General features: G+C 46.8%; 1 protein-coding gene across 7 annotated transcripts in view; it reads left to right on the forward strand.

Annotated features, from left to right (window-relative positions):
- Positions 1-17,651, forward strand: part of PHC2 (polyhomeotic homolog 2) — a 112,196-nt gene that overhangs the window by 75,474 nt on the left and 19,071 nt on the right. For 6 of the 7 annotated variants that reach the window (XM_007979507.3, XM_007979509.3, XM_007979511.3 and 3 more), the window contains 2 exons: positions 4,889-5,304; positions 5,574-5,739. In XM_007979507.3, the coding sequence (XP_007977698.1) occupies positions 4,889-5,304; positions 5,574-5,739 (582 nt within the window). Of the gene's footprint in view, positions 1-4,888; positions 5,305-5,573; positions 5,740-10,200; positions 10,504-17,651 lie in introns of those variants that run through there. The other variant, XM_007979513.3, reaches the window with a different exon arrangement.

The following is a 17,651-nucleotide window of genomic DNA, read 5'->3' on the forward strand; positions in this document are numbered from 1 at the left end:
AACAGCACGTCAAGATACAGAGAGGCTGAGCAATTTATCTAAGATTGCACAGCCTATCAGTGTCAGAGCCAAGATTTAAGCCCAGATCTGACTGACTCTAAAACCCATGCCTTTATCCACTTATGCTATACTGCCATCCTCTGCCAAGGGCAGGCTAGGGGCAGAGATGCAGATAACAGTTTCTTTTATAATGCTCCAAGCTGCTTAGCAAAGAATCCTGTACACAGCCAATATTTGGTAGTTTTTCCAGAGGGCTGCAGAAGAGGCCTGAAAACGTTCAAGCATAATCAGACTATCACAGAGTGCCCCTGCAGCTGGCAACCCAACACCGTTTTATAAGTTTCTTACAGGGAAACTTCCCTTAGCTCTACTTCCCCTATCAAACTCCTCCTGACCCCAAGCCAAGGGAATGCATCACGGAAAATTTGTGTGGCTATTGCTTTAGAGTTTTCTAAAAGGAGCTTCCTTGTCTATTCTTGTGTATGCGGAGCACTGACCTCTAGAGCCAACCCCAACCTTAGTTCCCTCCTGAAGCCTAATCACATGAAACATCTTTAGGGATGAGCAGCCCCTAGAAGGTGCTAGCATAACTTAGACCCAGCCAAAAACTGCCTCCTCTTCTGACTCCTCTCTGTTAGACACCTTGGGGTTCAACTATACATGATGACCTGGAGATCCCTGAATTCACCACAGTATTTTATGCCTCTGAGTCTTCCCGAATGCTGTTCCTTTTGTCATCTTCCTAACTCTGAATCATGTTAAACACTTGCTCTGGGAAACCTTCTCTGCTCTCCTTCCAAAGCTGAATCCCCTTTTGCGTGTTCTCAATATTCTGTGCTTATCGCCTATCATAATATTTACCAAATTATGCTGAGAGTATCTGTCTACCATCTCTCTCTTTTACTAAACTGTAATCTCTTCTAGGGACCATGTTTTAGCCAGTACCAACCATAGTACTTGGTGTGTGGTGGGTGCTTAATAAATTGTTTGTTGAGTGAATGAATGGTTGAAAGTATATCTTCCCTTAAGAGTAGTGGCTAGTAAAAAGATCTGCCATTCCTCTCCCACAGGCATACTCTCCTTGCCTGTAGGCCAGGTAACATCAAACTCTAATCAATTATAGTAGACTTCTGGAAAAAGAGTGCATAAGTAGTCCTGCAACTGTAGCTGGTATGCTTGCAGCTCCCATATACTTTGAGGCAAGAGTACCAGCATTTCTGGGACACTGAGCTGTTTCTTGAATACTTGAAGCCTTGAGAACAAGTTTTGTAGGATAAACAAGTCCCACCATGTTGTCTGTCATTCATTCATTCATTCAGCAGTATTGATTGAGCATCTACTAAATTCAAGATATTTTGGAGGAAACAAATGACTCACATAAATTCTGCCTACTAAAAGAGATAAGTCACTTACTGAAATAACTCTGAGATAGGTATAACCCTTACCTCTATTTTAAAGATGATGATGGCCGGGCGCAGTGGCTCAAGCCTGTAATCCCAGCACTTTGGGAGGCCGAGACGGGCGGATCACAAGGTCAGGAGATCGAGACCATCCTGGCTAACATGGTGAAACCCCATCTCTACTAAAAAATACAAAAAACTAGCCGGGCGAAGTGGCAGGTGCCTGTAGTCCCAGCTACTCGGGAGGCTGAGGCAGGAGAATGGCATAAACCCGGGAGGTAGAGCTTGCAGTGAGCTGAGATCCAGCCACTGCACTCCAGCCTGGGTGACAGAGCAAGACTCCGTCTCAATAAATAAATAAATAAATAAATAAATAAATAAAGATGATGATACAGAGGTACAGAGAGGTCAAGTAACTCACTCACCCCATGTCATACAGCTGGTAAGCAGCAGAGTTGGAATTCAAATCCAAGCATTTTGGCTCAAGAGCTCATACTTGACTTCTGGGCACACTGCTTCTCTGAGGGCAGTGCAAAGCAAAGCAGCCTGAATGTCATCTCAGAGAAAGGGGAAAGTCCTGTCAGCTGTGGAGGCCAGAGAATGGTGACTAGAATTTGATTTGTGGCACTCTAGACAGTATGAGAAAAGGCATATACTCTGTATAGGGTACAGTGAATAGTAAAGATTGCTTGGGTCAAATAAATAATAAAAATTAAAAGGGTGGTTTAAGTTGTAAAGAGATCCTGAATTCTTGCCAGGGGCTTTAGACAACTGTAGACAAAGGAGAGTCCCTGGCAGTTTTTAGTGAGAGATCAGATCTGTGCACTAGGAAGATTAGTTTGCACTCTCTAAGCTGGATTACAGAGAGAAGAAACTGGAATCAGGAAGACCCTTTACTGCAATACTCTAAACAAAAGGATTTTTTTTTTATCCAGGATAATGCTGGAGTTAAATCATGATCTTTGTTTTTATTAGTCTCAAAAAGTTAAGGATGTATTAATATATACCCCAAATACCTTGTGGTCTCTGATCTATATGAATTGATTCAAGCCTTATGAGCTTGATTTCCACCCTTGGTGTATAGTAGCATAGTTTATCCTAAAACAATTGCTTTCAGTTTTCCATGAGCAGCACAGGGTAGGGAGAGAATGGGATAGGAGAGGAAGCACAGGAATAGAAGCCAGGACAGCAGTCCCCTTTCCTGGTCTTTTGCGAAAACAAATGTGTGTTTATGCTGTATAGATATAGAAGCTTTTCCCTCTGTAACCCTTTTTCCTCCTTATTAACCCTGCATTGTAAACTACTTTCCTGCTATAGCCACTCAATCAAATTCTAGATGTGGAAGAGATTTATGTGATCACCTAGCCCAGACCTCCTCTTTCACAGGTTAAACTCTGAAGCCCTGAAAAAGAAGAGTACCTTGTCTCAGGCCACACAGCCAGCAAGTACTGGGGCATGCCATTGATCCTCTCAGCCTCCCTGACCTGGACCATCTCCAGCTCCCACCTCACATGGGCAGCCCCTAAGAATGATTCCACATTCCAGGGGCAGGAATCCATGATTTTGCATTAAGGGAGAAAAAGTTTTGGTTGCATTTGCAGTGACGATGCCCATCATTTGCAGATCGTTCTGGCTGTGGGCGCCTAACAAAGTCCTGTGTGTCCTCTTCAGTGTCTCCCAGGTGCCTTATCAACAGCCTTCTCAAAAGTGCCTGATTGTTAAATTCTGACCTATTCAATGTGAGATAAGGAGACATGGCTTAGATTGGGGTCAGGGACAGTTTATAATTACCAAATGCCTGCTGGCATTTCCACAAAGGTTCTGCCATCAACCCAAACCCAACACACTTCCCTCAACATCACACTGGTGTCCAAGTTTCCCAAACCTGTCATTCAGTATGCTCCATACTAAACCCCTGTGGGCCATCCATAGTCCGTCTCTCTCTGACTAGACAGTCACCAAGACCCATTTTGCTTTTCCTTTGTAACACGTCTTATTTCTGTCCTTTCAAATCCTATTGGAATTCTGCTTGGAATTCCATGTCGGGCTGGGATGAGACCATTCAAAACTTGCATGTGAATAGACAAAATTCAAGAAGGAAGGCACCTCCCCTAACTCAGTTTGAAACCTGCTTACTTTGCATCTGTTGCATCACAGGATCCTTTTAAAATGTGAGCTCAGGACCCAGAATTTGCCTTTATCCTTACTGGCTTGAGGCTTTAGTTGTAAAAGTCCATTTGCTGGCCTCCAGCTGTGGCCTGCCATGCATTTGGCTAGCTCTCCAGCCGGGGAAGTCTCTGTAGAGGGCAGTTTTTAAACAGGACAGATTCAGCTGAGTTTTTAAACAGGCAGTTTTTAAACAGGACAGATTCAGCTGGCTGGCCTGGCACTAGCCAGAGGGTGATCTGTGTAAAGACAATCTCTGAGCTGAATTTCATGAATCCCTACTCTAAACAAGGCACGAGCTAGACACTGAAGGGATTACTAAAAAATATATGAATTCTCACCTCAAAGAGTCAGCCGGCTTAAAATGGAAGAGGGAAAGCTAGTATAGCAACACATGGCAAAAAATAAATTCCTGTCAGGCACTGTGTTAGATTCTGGAGAGAGATACACGAAGTTTCTGACCACAAGGAGGTCATGATCTGGAAGATAGATAAGAAACAATTACAACCCACCTTAATAATCATTATTATGATAGAGGTAGACCCTGGATACTTTGAGAACCTAAACCAGACTGATATAACAGTTATGACTAGAAATGATTGAATATGACTACATGCCAGGCACCGTGCTGTGCACATTAAGCCATTTTTCTGTCATTTTCTTCTCATTTCATCCTTTTAACAACTTCTGTACAGAAATTATATTTTTAATTTTTAGATTGGGAACATGAGGCCCAGAGAGTAGTTAGTCCCAGGTCCCTTGGTATATAACAGAGGGAACCAGTAACCCAGCCCTGGTCTGCCTGATGCCAGGATCCAATAACTACCATTGTCTACTGGCTCTTCCTGGAGAAGGCCTCGCCTGAGCAGAGCCAGAGGCTGGATGAGGACTAGCCATGCAGAGCTGGGTTGGGTGGTGGAGAGGCTGTAGCTGTTGCAGGTACAGAGAACAGCAGATGAAGGGTGCGGAGGAGAGAGACAGCATGCCACACTTAGAATCCAGTATTTCTCTGAACTGCCAGAATGGCCAAAGAGGGCCTCACAGAGGAGGTGAGTTTTGAGTTGTGAAGAGTTAAGCGTTGGGTGTGGGGGACAGCTTAAAGAGCCCAGTGTTCCTCCAGCAAAGGAGGAAAGCAGGAATAGAGTGAATGTGTTAGGCCATGGCAATGAACAGGCCAGGTCAGGGTGAAAAATGAAAGGGATGAAAACAAGAGACATTGAATTTGGGAAGCCATTTTTATTTGGATGTGGGAGGGGCAGAGTTGGAAGACAGCAGAAGAGAAGGTCAAGCCATGCTCTCTAACCTGGCCTTTCCCCCTTCAGCTTATGCTCAGCTGCAGCCACACCAGCTCCTCCCACAGCCATCCTCAAAGCACCTGCAGCCCCAATTTGTGATCCAGCAGCAGCCACAGCCACAACAGCAGCAGCCACCGCCCCAGCCATCACGGCCTGGGCTCCAAGCTCAGCCCCACCCTCAGCTCGCCTCCGTCTCTCCAAGTGTGGCCCTCCAGCCCAGCTCAGAGGCCCATGCCATGCCACTAGGCCCGGTTACACCCGCCCTGCCGCTCCAGTGTCCCACTGCCAACCTGCACAAGCCTGGCGGCAGTCAGCAATGTCACCCTCCCACGCCTGATGCTGGGCCTCAGAATGGACATCCCGAGGGCGTGCCCCACACCCCTCAACGCAGGTTCCAGCACACTTCAGCCGTCATCTTACAACTGCAGCCTGCTTCACCAGTGGTGAGTAAGCCAGCCCCAAGGTCCAGGGAGCACACGGGGTGGCCACAGCTTGGACGACCCCACAGCCCCTTCAAGAAGTGCTTCTGGGTAGGCTGACGGGTGAAATCATCTTTGGGGATTCCAAGAAGGGAGAGGGCTTTCCTCAGTTTGAGGATGACTGAATCTTAAGGTCCTTGCCTGCTTCCCAAGCTCCACGGAAAGCAGGGAAGTATCCAAGAACGCAAAGGCTATTTCTGAGAGGCCCCTCTCTCTGTCCTGTCCTTTGACAGCCCCAGCAGTGTGTTCCTGATGACTGGAAAGAAGCGGCACCAGGGGAGAAGAGTGTGCCTGAGACTCGGTCTGGCCCATCACCACATCAGCAGGCTATTGTCACTGCCATGCCTGGTGGCCTGCCTGTACCCAAGAGCCCTAACATCCAGTCGTCCCCAGCTCACGGTATGAAGCACAGTGGGGCTCTGGGGGAGGGGATAAAGTTGGCCTTTCTTGCAATGCCCTGGCACATTTCACTTGAGCATCTGCAATGGGAAGGCAAACTATTACAAGCAGGGAAGCTGGGGGGTTGGAAACAGAGGAGGGATGTGAGAAGATGAACCAGAAATAAAGTAAGGGAGACACCGAAGATATTAGAGCAAGAGGGTGGAGAAAGAAGAGGTGAAAGTTCTAGAGCCAGACACTGGGGCCTGCCTGCATGTCACTGGTGTCAGATGTATCCACATAGACATATGCCAAGTGGAGAGTGGAGGCAGGTGGCCAGTTGTCACAGTTCTCTGCTTCCTTTGGTATGAAAGGGGGTTCTTGATATTGGAAATATGGCAAAACAGTTACCACATCTCAAAAATAAGGGAAATGCCAGGGAGAGGCAGAAGGGGACTCAAATGAGTTCAGCTCACAGGAAGCATCTCTGAGGAAACTGTCCTCAGCTTTGGGATCCCCATCTGTCTGTGCGGGCTCAGTTACAAGTGGACTTCTCCCCTCCTGAGGTTCAGGAGACTCTGCTGGGTTCCTTCATCTGGATGGGAGAGGCACGGCAGTACCTCCGCCTTCTGCAAAGATCTGCTTGCTTCCCTTCCCCTCTCTGCCAGTTTGCACAGCACTGTTGGCCCAGATCTCAGTGACATTCTGAGCCATGGACCACCTGCAACTCAGGGAGGCAGTTCCAGTCGTTGTGCTGTGTTTGCTGAGGGAGGGTGGGGGACAGCCAAGAGAAAAAGAGTTTGGAAGTTGATGGAGAAATAAGAAAAAAATACCTTAGCACAAGGCAGGGCAAAAAGGGTACAAAGGTTCTACAAGGAACAGAAGCAGGATCAAGGAAAAGAATATGGAGAAAGAACAGCAGGAAAATTAAAGGATGGGAAGGAGGTCATCTCTTCTCTCTCTGCACACTTGCAGATGAGAAGGGGTTTTGAACAGCAGTCCATTCCACTGTAGATTTGCTCTAATTATCAGAAAGCTGCTTTTCAAGTGAAGTCAAACCTGCTCTCTTGGAATTTGCCAGCATTGGTCATTATTCTGTCTTGTGAATTGTAAGAGTCCATCTTATACAGTGTTTGTAGACAGTTATTGGACTGTCTCTTGCCTCTCCCCCCATTAAAAAAGAGAAAATCTCCAGGCTAAATATCTGAGACTTTTTTTCATTTTTTACTTATGACAGGTCAAGACCTCCATTCTCACCATTCTGGTCAGGCTTGTCTATCTACATTCTACCTTTTCATTAATTCTCCTAACATTTGGTCCCCAAAATTAAGCACATTAATTCCAAATATAAACAGCTACTAGTCTTTAGAAGCCTGTTTCAGGGGTAGAGCTGTTCCCTAGATCCATGTTTTATGGTAGGGAGGAACTACAATTTGTTGAACACCTACTATATGCTGAGTACTGTTCCAAGTTGTTTACTCACTCATGACAGCCCTAGGACATAAGTAGAACTGTCCCCATCATTCAGAGGCAGAAACAAAAGCCAAGGGGCTCCAGGTCCTGCGGCTGTGAAAGGGCAGCACCATGACTCTTGACTCCTACAGTAGTCACTCCCTCACCTTCCTTCATCAGGATGGTGCACAAATGGCCCCCGTGAACTCCCCGACGCTATAGGAATGACACTGTTGTTCACAGAGCACTGTCACCTGAATTCCAGAGAGCTGGGTTTCATTTTTGTTTCTGAGGTTTCATCTTACCTGGAACTGCTGTCATGCCAGCTCTCCCTAGTCTAGAACTTGTATAATTTATAGTTTGAACCAAAATATAATTGCTTACATCTGTTAAGTGTTATCTTGTAAATTTAGCCCATAGTTCTAGCCTAGCAAGAAAACAGTAATGGTTACTAGTTAATATTTATTGAGCCCTCTCTGCTAGACTTTACACATATTTCCCCATTTAATCCTGACAATAACCCTCTGAGGTAGCAACTTTTATCCTCATTTTAAAGGTAAGACCACTGAGGCATAGAAAAAAGCAAGTGGTGGGGCACGAATCTTTTCTATCTGAATTCTGCTATTCATTATACTAACTCCTCTGCTTAACCTTGCCACCTGTAAATTATATAGCGTGTTTTATTTGCCTTTTACCAATTTGTTAATAGAAGTATCATATGAGACCCCACTGAGGATTCATGCCATCTCCAGAACAGTGGTAATCAACATTTTTTGCTCAAGTGTTTGTAATCCAGAAACCCCTAAATGAACTCACATTTGCCTTTCTTCTCCATAAAGCTCTCAAAATTTTCTTTCTGAAATCTAATCATGGTGATATACAAACAAGCATCCTCCTCTTGAGGTCCTATCTCATGACAGAAGTAAGCTTTACACAGTGGAAACAACTGTCAACCACCCAAGACTTAAATATCCACTCTGTGTATGTCTTTTTTTTTAAAGATGCATTCTTACTCTGTTGCCCAGGTTGGAGTGCAGTGGCATGATCTTGGCTCACTGCAACCTCTGCCTCCCGGGTTCAAGTGATTCTCCTGCCTCAGCCTCCCGAGCAGCTGGGATTTCAGGCACACACTACCATGTGCAGCTAATTTTTGTACTTTATTAGTAGAGACGTGGTTTCGCCATGTTGACCAGGCTGGTCTCGAACTCCTGACCTCAGGTGATCTGCCCACCTCGGCCTCCCAAAGTGCTGGGATTACAGGTGTGAGCCACTGCGCCTGGCCCATTCTGTGTATGTGTGAATGCCTACTCTGTGCAGAGCACTGTGGGAAGGGAGGTAGCACATAGAGAAACACAGTCAAGAGCTGAAGGTCTACTGGGAACGATGAAAAATGCACAGGAAAAAAATTACAATAGAAAATAAAATGCGATAAATGCCATAGACTGATTTGAGGTAAGTCATTTAAAAGCTACAAAACAGGAAAAGTTACTGCCAACTAGAGATTATCAGGATAGATTTCAGGGAGGACGAGGCATCGTTCTAGAGCAGAGGTTGGCAAACTACAGCCCAATGGCCAAAACCATCACATTGCCAGTGTTCGTACGGCTTGCAAGCTAATAATGATTTCTACATTTTAAATTTTTTTTAAAAAAATCAAAATAATTATATTTCATGATACATGAAAATTATCTGAAATTCCAATTCTAGTGCCCATAAATAAAGTTCCATCGGAACACAACCACACTCGTTCATGTACATATTGTCTGTGGTTGCTTTCCTGCGGCAACAGCAGAGATGAGTTGTTGCAACAGACCGTTTGACCTACAAAGTCTAAAATATTTACTCTCTGGTCCCTGGCAGAAAAAGTTTGCCAACTGCTGTTCTTGAGTCTGGACCTTGAAGGATAGGTAGGACCTGGACATACAAAGTTGGGGAAAGAGCATTCCAGGAAGAACTGGTGGAACTTAAGGGAGGGAGGCAGGAAAGTGTGTGCATGTTAGGGAACAGGAGTTGAGGATACAATCCTGTGTTACCCTAGTTTATAAAACAAAATATAAGTGTAAGAAATGCAGAGGCAGAGGAGAAGGGAATATGAATATTAATGAAAAGGGGGGTTGAAATTTTGAAAAATAGAGGAGAAAGGGAGTTAAGTAAATATTCGGGGAATGTAAAATAAATGTAAACAAAGAAGATGGGATGAGGCCTGAGAGTTGAAAGGGGTGGGGGGAGAAGAAAGGCAGGGAACGAATATGAATACTAAGGAAGGCAAGAAAATGGGGCCATGTTGGGAATAGAGGGAAGTCAAGAATGAAGTCCCTGGCATGGGTCCAGCACCTTGCTGCGCCTCGCGCTCCCGAGGGTGGGGACTGTGTCATGCAGCACCTCTCTGTACCCCAGCAGCCCCTCGCGCGCGAGCTGAATGAGTACGCTTCGCCACGACGGCGCAGGTTCACCCAGTGCGCTTGGGGAAGAGAACTCCAACTGTGTGTCAGGCACGGCGGGCCGCCTGAACCCACTTCCTCAATCAGCCTCTGCCGCGAGCCGGAGGCCGCTCATAGAGGTGTGACCGGGGCACTTGGGCCATGACTTCTCTCTGATCCTCGGTTCCCAGTAGGAAGGAGAATGACTTGCAGGGTCGTTGTGAACAATAAGTGGGGAGAGTGCGAGCTGGGTTTGGCAGGAACTGAGCTCTCGGTGACTGGCGGTCATTAGTCTTCTGAGAGCCCCCCAGGTCCCTCAGGGAGTGAACGGTCCAAGGTGGGAGTCGCGGGCCGCCCCGCCAAAGAGCACTTGCGCAGGGGGCCAGGTCAGCCTCCTCGTGGCGTGGCGCCAGCCTCTCTAAGCTGAGCCCCGGGCGTCCCTAACCCGCCTTCCGGAGGGCGCGAGGCGGGGCTCGACGCACAAAGGAAGCGCGCGGCCCTTGTCCGCACCGCCCCTCCCGCGGCCCCGCCCCGCCGCGCGGCCCGCCCCGCCCCGCGCCCTCGCCCCGCCCCCGGCAGAGGCGGCCGCGGGAGCGGTCCCAGACGCGCCGCATTGTCTCCGCGGCGGCTGCAGCCCTCGAGCGCCCGCCGCGCGCGCGCGCGCAACCCCGGCCGCCGCCCGCGCTCCCGCCCCGGCCTCGCGCCCCCGTCCCGGCCTCGCGCCCCGGCCGCCCTTTGTTGACGCCGGCCAGGCCGGTGCGGTCGGATGCGCCGCGGCAGCCCCGGGCCCCGGCTCGGAGGCTCCCGGCGGAGAGAAGGCGGCCCGCCCGGGCCCGGGACCCCGCGCGAGTCGGCGCCCGGCCGAGGGGCTGCGTAGGCCCCGCCCGGCCAGGCCCAGCCGGGCCCTGGACAGGTCAGTGCCGGGGCGGGGGAGGGGTTCTCGCCAGGAGGGAGGCCGGGGGCCGCGCTCGCCGCCCTGGAAGTCGGGCACCGCCCTCGGTGCCCCTAGCGGCCCGGGCCTACGCGGCTGCCAGGCCGTGCCAGTCGCGGCTCTCGCCCGCTTGGCGCCTGGGAGGTGCCCTGTTCCCCTGCCTCGCTTGCCTGGGGATCCTGCGGGCCCGTCGCCCCTGGAAGCCCTGTGTCACCTCGGCGCGCCGCAGCTTCCGCGTCCCTAGGCCCCACACACCCCACCCCAGCCCCGACCTAGGACCGGCCTCCCCGCCGCTGCGACTTCCCGGGGACGGACGGTGCGTTGGGGGCAAGACTGCTGGCATCTGCATTACTTTATTGGTGATGGACTCCCTATCTTGGAGGCGCCTGCGGCTTCACTGGAGAGTTTTGTTTTTAATCTAGTTCAGTCTCACGAGGTTTTTAATTGGATAGAAAGGGACAAGCTGTTCTGTGTCTGTCTTCCATTTTTAGAAGAGCGTTTTCTCTCCTTCTTCTGCTAAATGAAGGTAGACTATATTTGTTGCTTCTTTACATTAAAATCGGGATTTGTGAGATTCTCTATTTAAACTGAAGTCCACAGACAGGGAAATAATTGGCCCAAGGTCAGGTTGCAAACCAGTGGCGAAGCTACCATCTGAACTCCTAAGCCCTGGGCCCCGTCAGTGCCCTGCTACAGCGCACCCCCACCGCCCCCCCCCCCCCCCCCCCCCTGTCTTCCATAACCTGAACTGATCTCACCCACATAGTTTCGGTTCTGATCAACTTTCCTTTCCTTCCTACTCCATACCTGCGATGTGTACCTTCATGTGCTGTGTATGGAACACACTCTTCTCATCTTTTTCTTGCTTTACAAATCAATGACAGTCTTGCCTCGGGTATCTCTCATGTTTGATCGTTAATCCCCTCTCCATTAGCATATTGGGCCCAGAGGATCCCTTGCAAAATAAGCTACCGACCTAAATCCATCATATGTCCCTGATTTTTCTAGGACAGCCCCAATTTAAACTATTCCATCCCATTGTCTATTAGCCCGAGTATCTCCATTTTTGGTTTAAAAAATAATGTCACTTTGTACCAGAGCCTACTGACCTAGCCTTTTCCAGCCATTTGGCTCTGGAGCATAACTGGGTAATCCAATTATCATTCACCTGGGATTTTTCTTCCCCGCCTGAGTCAACCCAAATGTTGGAACTGCCAGGATTTCTAGGTCAGCATGAACATTACAGGCTAATGAGGCAAGGAAATTCCTTCTTGCTCTTATATTTCTTCCCACCTCCCCCATCCGCCCATCTATTATTCTGGTACAGGGCAACAGACCTGTGGCAGACCCTAATGATGAGGGTTTAGGTTTAGGTCACAAGGGATGTAGGGCTTCGCATCGTTTTTACTTTAGAACAGAAATAAAGTACCTGACTGTGTTGGTTATCGGGGCAAGAGGCTGTCTTGAACCTGAAGATACCAGCACAGCTAAGTAGTTCTGGTTTCATTCAGTTAGACTTAACATACTTTTATTTGGCTCCCATTTAAGGTAAAGTACTGCCCTAGGCACTGGGGAATATCAAAGTGATTTTAACAAATAGCTCCCAACATCTGGATTTACATTTGGGAGTACTCACACTTTCTAACCAGCTGAGAAACTGTTTTTCACTGGTGATTTCTGCACCCAAGTTCCAGCCCCTGCAAGGCGGGAACTGGGGCCTCTGGCTTGGCTCACTCACAAGGGCGGGCTTGTTTCGCAGAAGGTCGGGCAGATGGGGAGTGGTGCTCTTTTGGCACCTGCTCTTTCCAGGCACTCTTCATCACATGAGCTCTGCCTCTCAGCCCACCCAAGATCTGTTTCCAGGCTCGTCCATGCACACAGGGAAGAACAGACATCTTTTTCCTCCAGCCTTAATCTTGAGAAAGGGGGTAGTTTCTTAGTCCACTTTTCTGTTGTACTTGAGTCAGTTTCTCAGTTGTCCAACTGTTTTCTCTCCTGTTTTCACCCCCTTCTTATTTCCCCCAAACTGTTCTTTACTGACATGTGGCACATAAGTGCTTAATGAATGTTGGTGTTTCATCATGTCCCCACCTCCTGGCCCTTTCCACTCTCTCCCAGGTCCTGGGTTAATTTTTAATTTACCTTTGTCAAGCTCACTCCATATATATTATTTACTCTTCCCTCCGAGTAAAGAGGGACCTCCAGCCCCTTTCCTTCTGTCACAGTCATCATTCTCCTGACTGTGGGTCTCATCAGCCATTGTTTCTGCATTCTCTGCCTCCTTCAGGGAAGAAGAGCCTCTTAGGAAGGTGCTCTGCTGCTTCCCCAGACATATCTCCTCTGTCATGGACTTTCTAGTCTAAGCTGACTGACCCTGAGATTTCTCTTCCTGCCACCAAGCCCTTCCCTCAGCTATGACCCTGTGTCTGTTACTTGCTCTGGCTCAGCCCCAGAATCCACTCTTTTTCAGACCACATCCTTTTTCCTGTGTTACTCATTTCCTGTCTCAGATACTTTGGATACCTTGGTTCTGATCTTTCAGGGGGAGAGGGCGTGTTAAGAGGAGTAAGTAGATGGACAATCTTACACAATTGAACTCTTCTTACGTCTGTTCTGGCCTTGCATGCTCTTACATAGGCTGCCCTCTCCCTACGGTTTCTTATATAAGGAAAAACACAGAACACGATTATTGTCTCAGAATTAGAAACCCCTACTGGTGTGCTTCTAGGTGTTTTTTGTCTACTTTTCTCTGTTGTGAATGTGTAAAGGGGATGACCTGACTGCCTTAGACTCTTCCCCTAAGTCTCTGTCCTCCCTTAGGCTGTGGACCTCAGGCAGGCGTTCAGTAACCATTTACCAAAGTTCCCCCACCTCCTCACTTTCATCCAGCATGGATCAGCAAGCCAAAATAAAGTTTAAAAAACCTAGGGTTTAGGTTGGTGGCTCCAGTTCCTGTAATGCTGCTCATCATTAGCACGGTATTTACCAAGAGTTTTTCCCTTTTCTTGAGTTAATCTAAATTTATATTAAACTTCTCCCAGCTGTTCAATATTTAATCTCCAGACAGATTTAGTTCCAGCCATAGAAAGATTCTCTTCTGAAAAGACACATACTGGAGATAAGAGTAGGGAAATGAGAATGAGAAGTCTTCATAATTGATAATTTCTCTTTTATTCCCTTTGTTTTGTACCATTTTGCTCCTGAAAGATGATAATGATGATGATGATGATGGTGGTGGTGGTGGTGGTGGTGGTGATGATGATGATTTTCTGTGGTCAGGAGGAATCTCACAAAAGTGGTTGTAGAGAGAGGCTTTTGTGTACTCCTCAGGAGGCTGTTCTGGAGTGAGGTCTCCCTCTGAGCCTGCCCACCCTCCCCACCTCCCCACAGTCCCCAGCTCTGTGGGAAAGCAGGGTGAGAACTGACTGTGTTATGCAGTCTACTCTGATGGGGACTGATGACAGAAATGGCTCTCTCTTTGGGAACTTAACACCTTGTTTCATGGAACCCAAAACTAAACTACCCCTCAAGATGGGAGTCTGAACACACAGATTTATGCTTTAAATGTTTTTAGGGCATGGTTTAAACTATGAGTCACCACTTAAAACCCTTTTTGAGTATGTTTTCTGGTTTTTTTTTTTAAAAGTTGCCTATTTAAGATAACTACTTATTCACAACTCAAACAGAGGCAGGCTTCATTTGAAGCACTGACTTATTTAAAATTTTTCATTTGAATTACTAGCCACATCAGAACACTGATTTGATATTTCTAAAGGTATTCGGAGGCAAACCATCTTTAATTCTGCTTTATGATGTGGATATTTTGGGAATTGTTAGGAAAATAATCAACCATTTGCATATCCAAGACATAATTATCACAAATTCTGGATTTTTCCCCATCAGTAACAAAAGTCCAACATAATTGACATGGTCAAGAAATCGGCTATTTTATAATAGTCAAGAATTATACAATTTAGAATTACTAGTTTTTGAAGAAATAAGTATACTAAGGAACACAGCATATAATTTAAGTCATAAACTGTTGCTCTGAGATTCATTGTAAGAACATGTAGACCAGCATAGAAAACTTAGAGGTTTTTTTTTTTTTTCCTTCTTCCAAATTATTTTTATAGTTAGTGAAAAAGGATATGTTTTCCTATTCTTCCAATTTCCAAATGATATTTAGGTAAGTCCAAAAGAAGAGAACATTCTTTCTACATCTGGTAAAGACATGACTGCTGTTAAGCGCAGATTGCCAGTGCTCTGAGATGAATCCAGATGTTGAAGAGAGTCCCAGTTTGCTATTATGACTTTCTTTAAAACATAAGCAAATGTCTTTCTTTTTTCCAGATGATTGTCTTCTTAGCAGTGAAATTTATTATTTGTATTAAGAAGAGATGACTGTTAGATGCCATGCCATAACCAGCTCTTCTCCAGTAGATTAGGAGGACCAGGCCTGATACTGAATATTGGAACTGTTGGCAAGAAAATGAAAGTTCGTGACTGCTTGAGTTATTTTTAAAACTCTAGTTGCATGGCTGTTATGTCTCAAATACTATATAATTATCCCTAGTTACTGGTATCTTTAGCATATTTGAAACCATCCATATGTGGCCTAAAGCCACACAGCTATATTAAGACATTTTTGAACAATCAAAGCAAATGACACTTTAAATTAAAACAAAACTAACACAAAGCAACTACTTTAAAAAAAAATAAAATTGGGACCAGGCACGGTGGCTCATGCCTGGGAGGCCGAGGCAGGAGGATCACTTGAGTGCAGGAGTTTGAGACCAGCCTGAGCAATATACCAAGACCTCGCCTCTACAGATAATTAAAAAAAAAAAAAAAATTAGCTGGGCAGAGTAGCACACACCTGTGGTCTTAGTTGCTCAGGAGGCCGAGGTGGGAGGATCGCTTAAGTCTGGGCAGTCAAGGTTTCAGTGAGCCGTGATCATGCCACTGCACTCCAGCCTGGGTGACAGAGCAAGACCCCATCTCAAAAAAAAAAAATTAAATTAAAAAATTTGATTAAATTCACATTTTGAGGCCTCCAGTAATCAGTATTAATCTGTTCTGTCAGTTGACTGGTGGCAAAATAGGGTGACTGGAAGCTTAGACAAGGGTTATAAGGAGGAAAGGAGTAATGTTTCCATAAGCAGAAATGATCAGTAGGACTGATTTGCAAGGTATGGAGTATGTAGTCCATAATATAGACAGGACAACTGAGGCTTAGTGTTCCCTCCTGCAGCCTCCCCCGACATTTATCTAACAATATTAGTGATCCTGCAGTTGAGAACCAAAAAAATAGTCATCATATTGGGGAACATGGCTGCCTTTCCCTGTTATCAACCTGAAAATAACTGGAGAGTTTACTAAACATTTCTAGATTTATTTTGTAAACTGGTAGAAATCCATCTTCCATGAGTTTATCTTTAAACTGGGTTTATTTTTAGCCTTTTAAACTAATTTCTTTTCATAGGCTAAATCATCTGGCATTACAAGTTACATAAATTTAGTATTTTCTAGGTAAAGCAGTGCTTCCTTTTATTTGTCTCCAAGTTAACTTTTTTCTGGTTTCTAGGGTTCTTCTGCACTGTCTGCTTCAAACTCCCTTTATGAAAAAACTGCATAGAAAGAGAATCTGGTGCTTGTCTTCTTGTCCTTTAGATTACTAGCCATTGAAGGTGACTTGAGACTTTGCTTTGCCCTTTAGGGCAGAAGCATTTCTGTTAAGTTGCAGTCACAGTGGAGGTAACATTTCTTCCTGAAGCCTGACCTCAAGAGAGCAAGCACAGGACTCCCGGCATAGACCAAGGCATCTGAGGAACACAAACCTCAGATACCTCAGTTTGGGCCACAGAAAGATTAGCCCTGCTCTGGGGCTGTAAGAGACCAGACTCAGTGTAGAGTGAGATTAGGATGATTTCCTAATCTTCTCACAGGTCTCAGTGACGTTGGCACTGTGTCCAAGCTCAGCCTAGTCCAGTGTGTTATGTCGGCATTACGTTATTTCATCCTCACCACAGCTGTATGTAAGGCAGATAAGTACCCCATTTCATAGATGAGGAAACGGGCCTAGAGTAACTTGCCCGGCATTAGATTTAAGCCTAGAGTCTTTCTTTCTTTTTTTTTTTTTTTGAGACAGAGTCTCGCTCTGTCGCCAGGCTGGAGTGCAGTGGCGCGATCTTGGCTCATTGCAGCCTCTGCCTCCCAGGTTCAAGCAATTCTCCTGCCTCAGCCTCCCAAGTAGCTGGGACTACAGGTGCTCACCACCACACTCAGCTTTTTTTTTTTTTTTTTTTTTTTTGTATTTTTACTAGAGACGGGGTTTCACCATGTTGACCAGGATGGTCTCGATCTCTTGACATCATGATCCACCCACCTCAGCCTCCCAAAGTGCTGGGATTACAGGTGTGAGCCACCGCGCCCGGCCACCTAGAGTCTTTCTAATCCCACAGTCTTAACTGCCATGTAGCACAGCTTCTGCGTGTATTCAGTGCCAGGCATTTTACATATATAATATTTACTGAAACCTCCCAGACAGATAGGTCGTATGAGCCTTGTGGTTACAGATGGAGAAACCAAGACTCAGAACAGACAGTGAGTGCTTGAAGTCACACAGATAACCAAAGATGGACCAGAATATGAGTCCAGGTCTGGTCCCCAGAGCCCATGCTCTTACTACTCTGCCGTTCTTCCTTTTATCTCCCCTGATCTTGGTGTGTACTGTGGAACCTCTCCCATTGGTTCTAGACATTTTGCATTTTGAAATCATAGCATGGGCCGGAGCACTATGATGTGAGGACTACCTGGGAGCCCTCGACCCTGGCATTGGATACCAGTGGACTGGCCTCCATCACTAGGGTTAAGTAGAACTCTTTGAAAACTCCTCCCTGACTCCCTGCAGCCAGGGCCAGCTATTATTCCCTGGTGTGTTGACCTGGTGGAAGTCAGTCTGGTCCTGCAGGTGCGGCTGCTGAGTTTGAGCTCAGGCCCCTCTTGCAGTCCTCAGCCTGTGGGCTGGGAAGCGTTCAAGCAGCTGTTTGGAAATCCCCCACTGCTCCCGTTGTCCTGAACTGCATGGGGTGGGGGGAGGGTGGCTGTTCGCTCCATTGATTCCTTCCTGC

Source organism: Chlorocebus sabaeus, chromosome 20 (assembly GCF_047675955.1).
Source record: "Chlorocebus sabaeus isolate Y175 chromosome 20, mChlSab1.0.hap1, whole genome shotgun sequence".
In the NCBI taxonomy this organism is placed as follows: domain Eukaryota; kingdom Metazoa; phylum Chordata; class Mammalia; order Primates; family Cercopithecidae; genus Chlorocebus; species Chlorocebus sabaeus.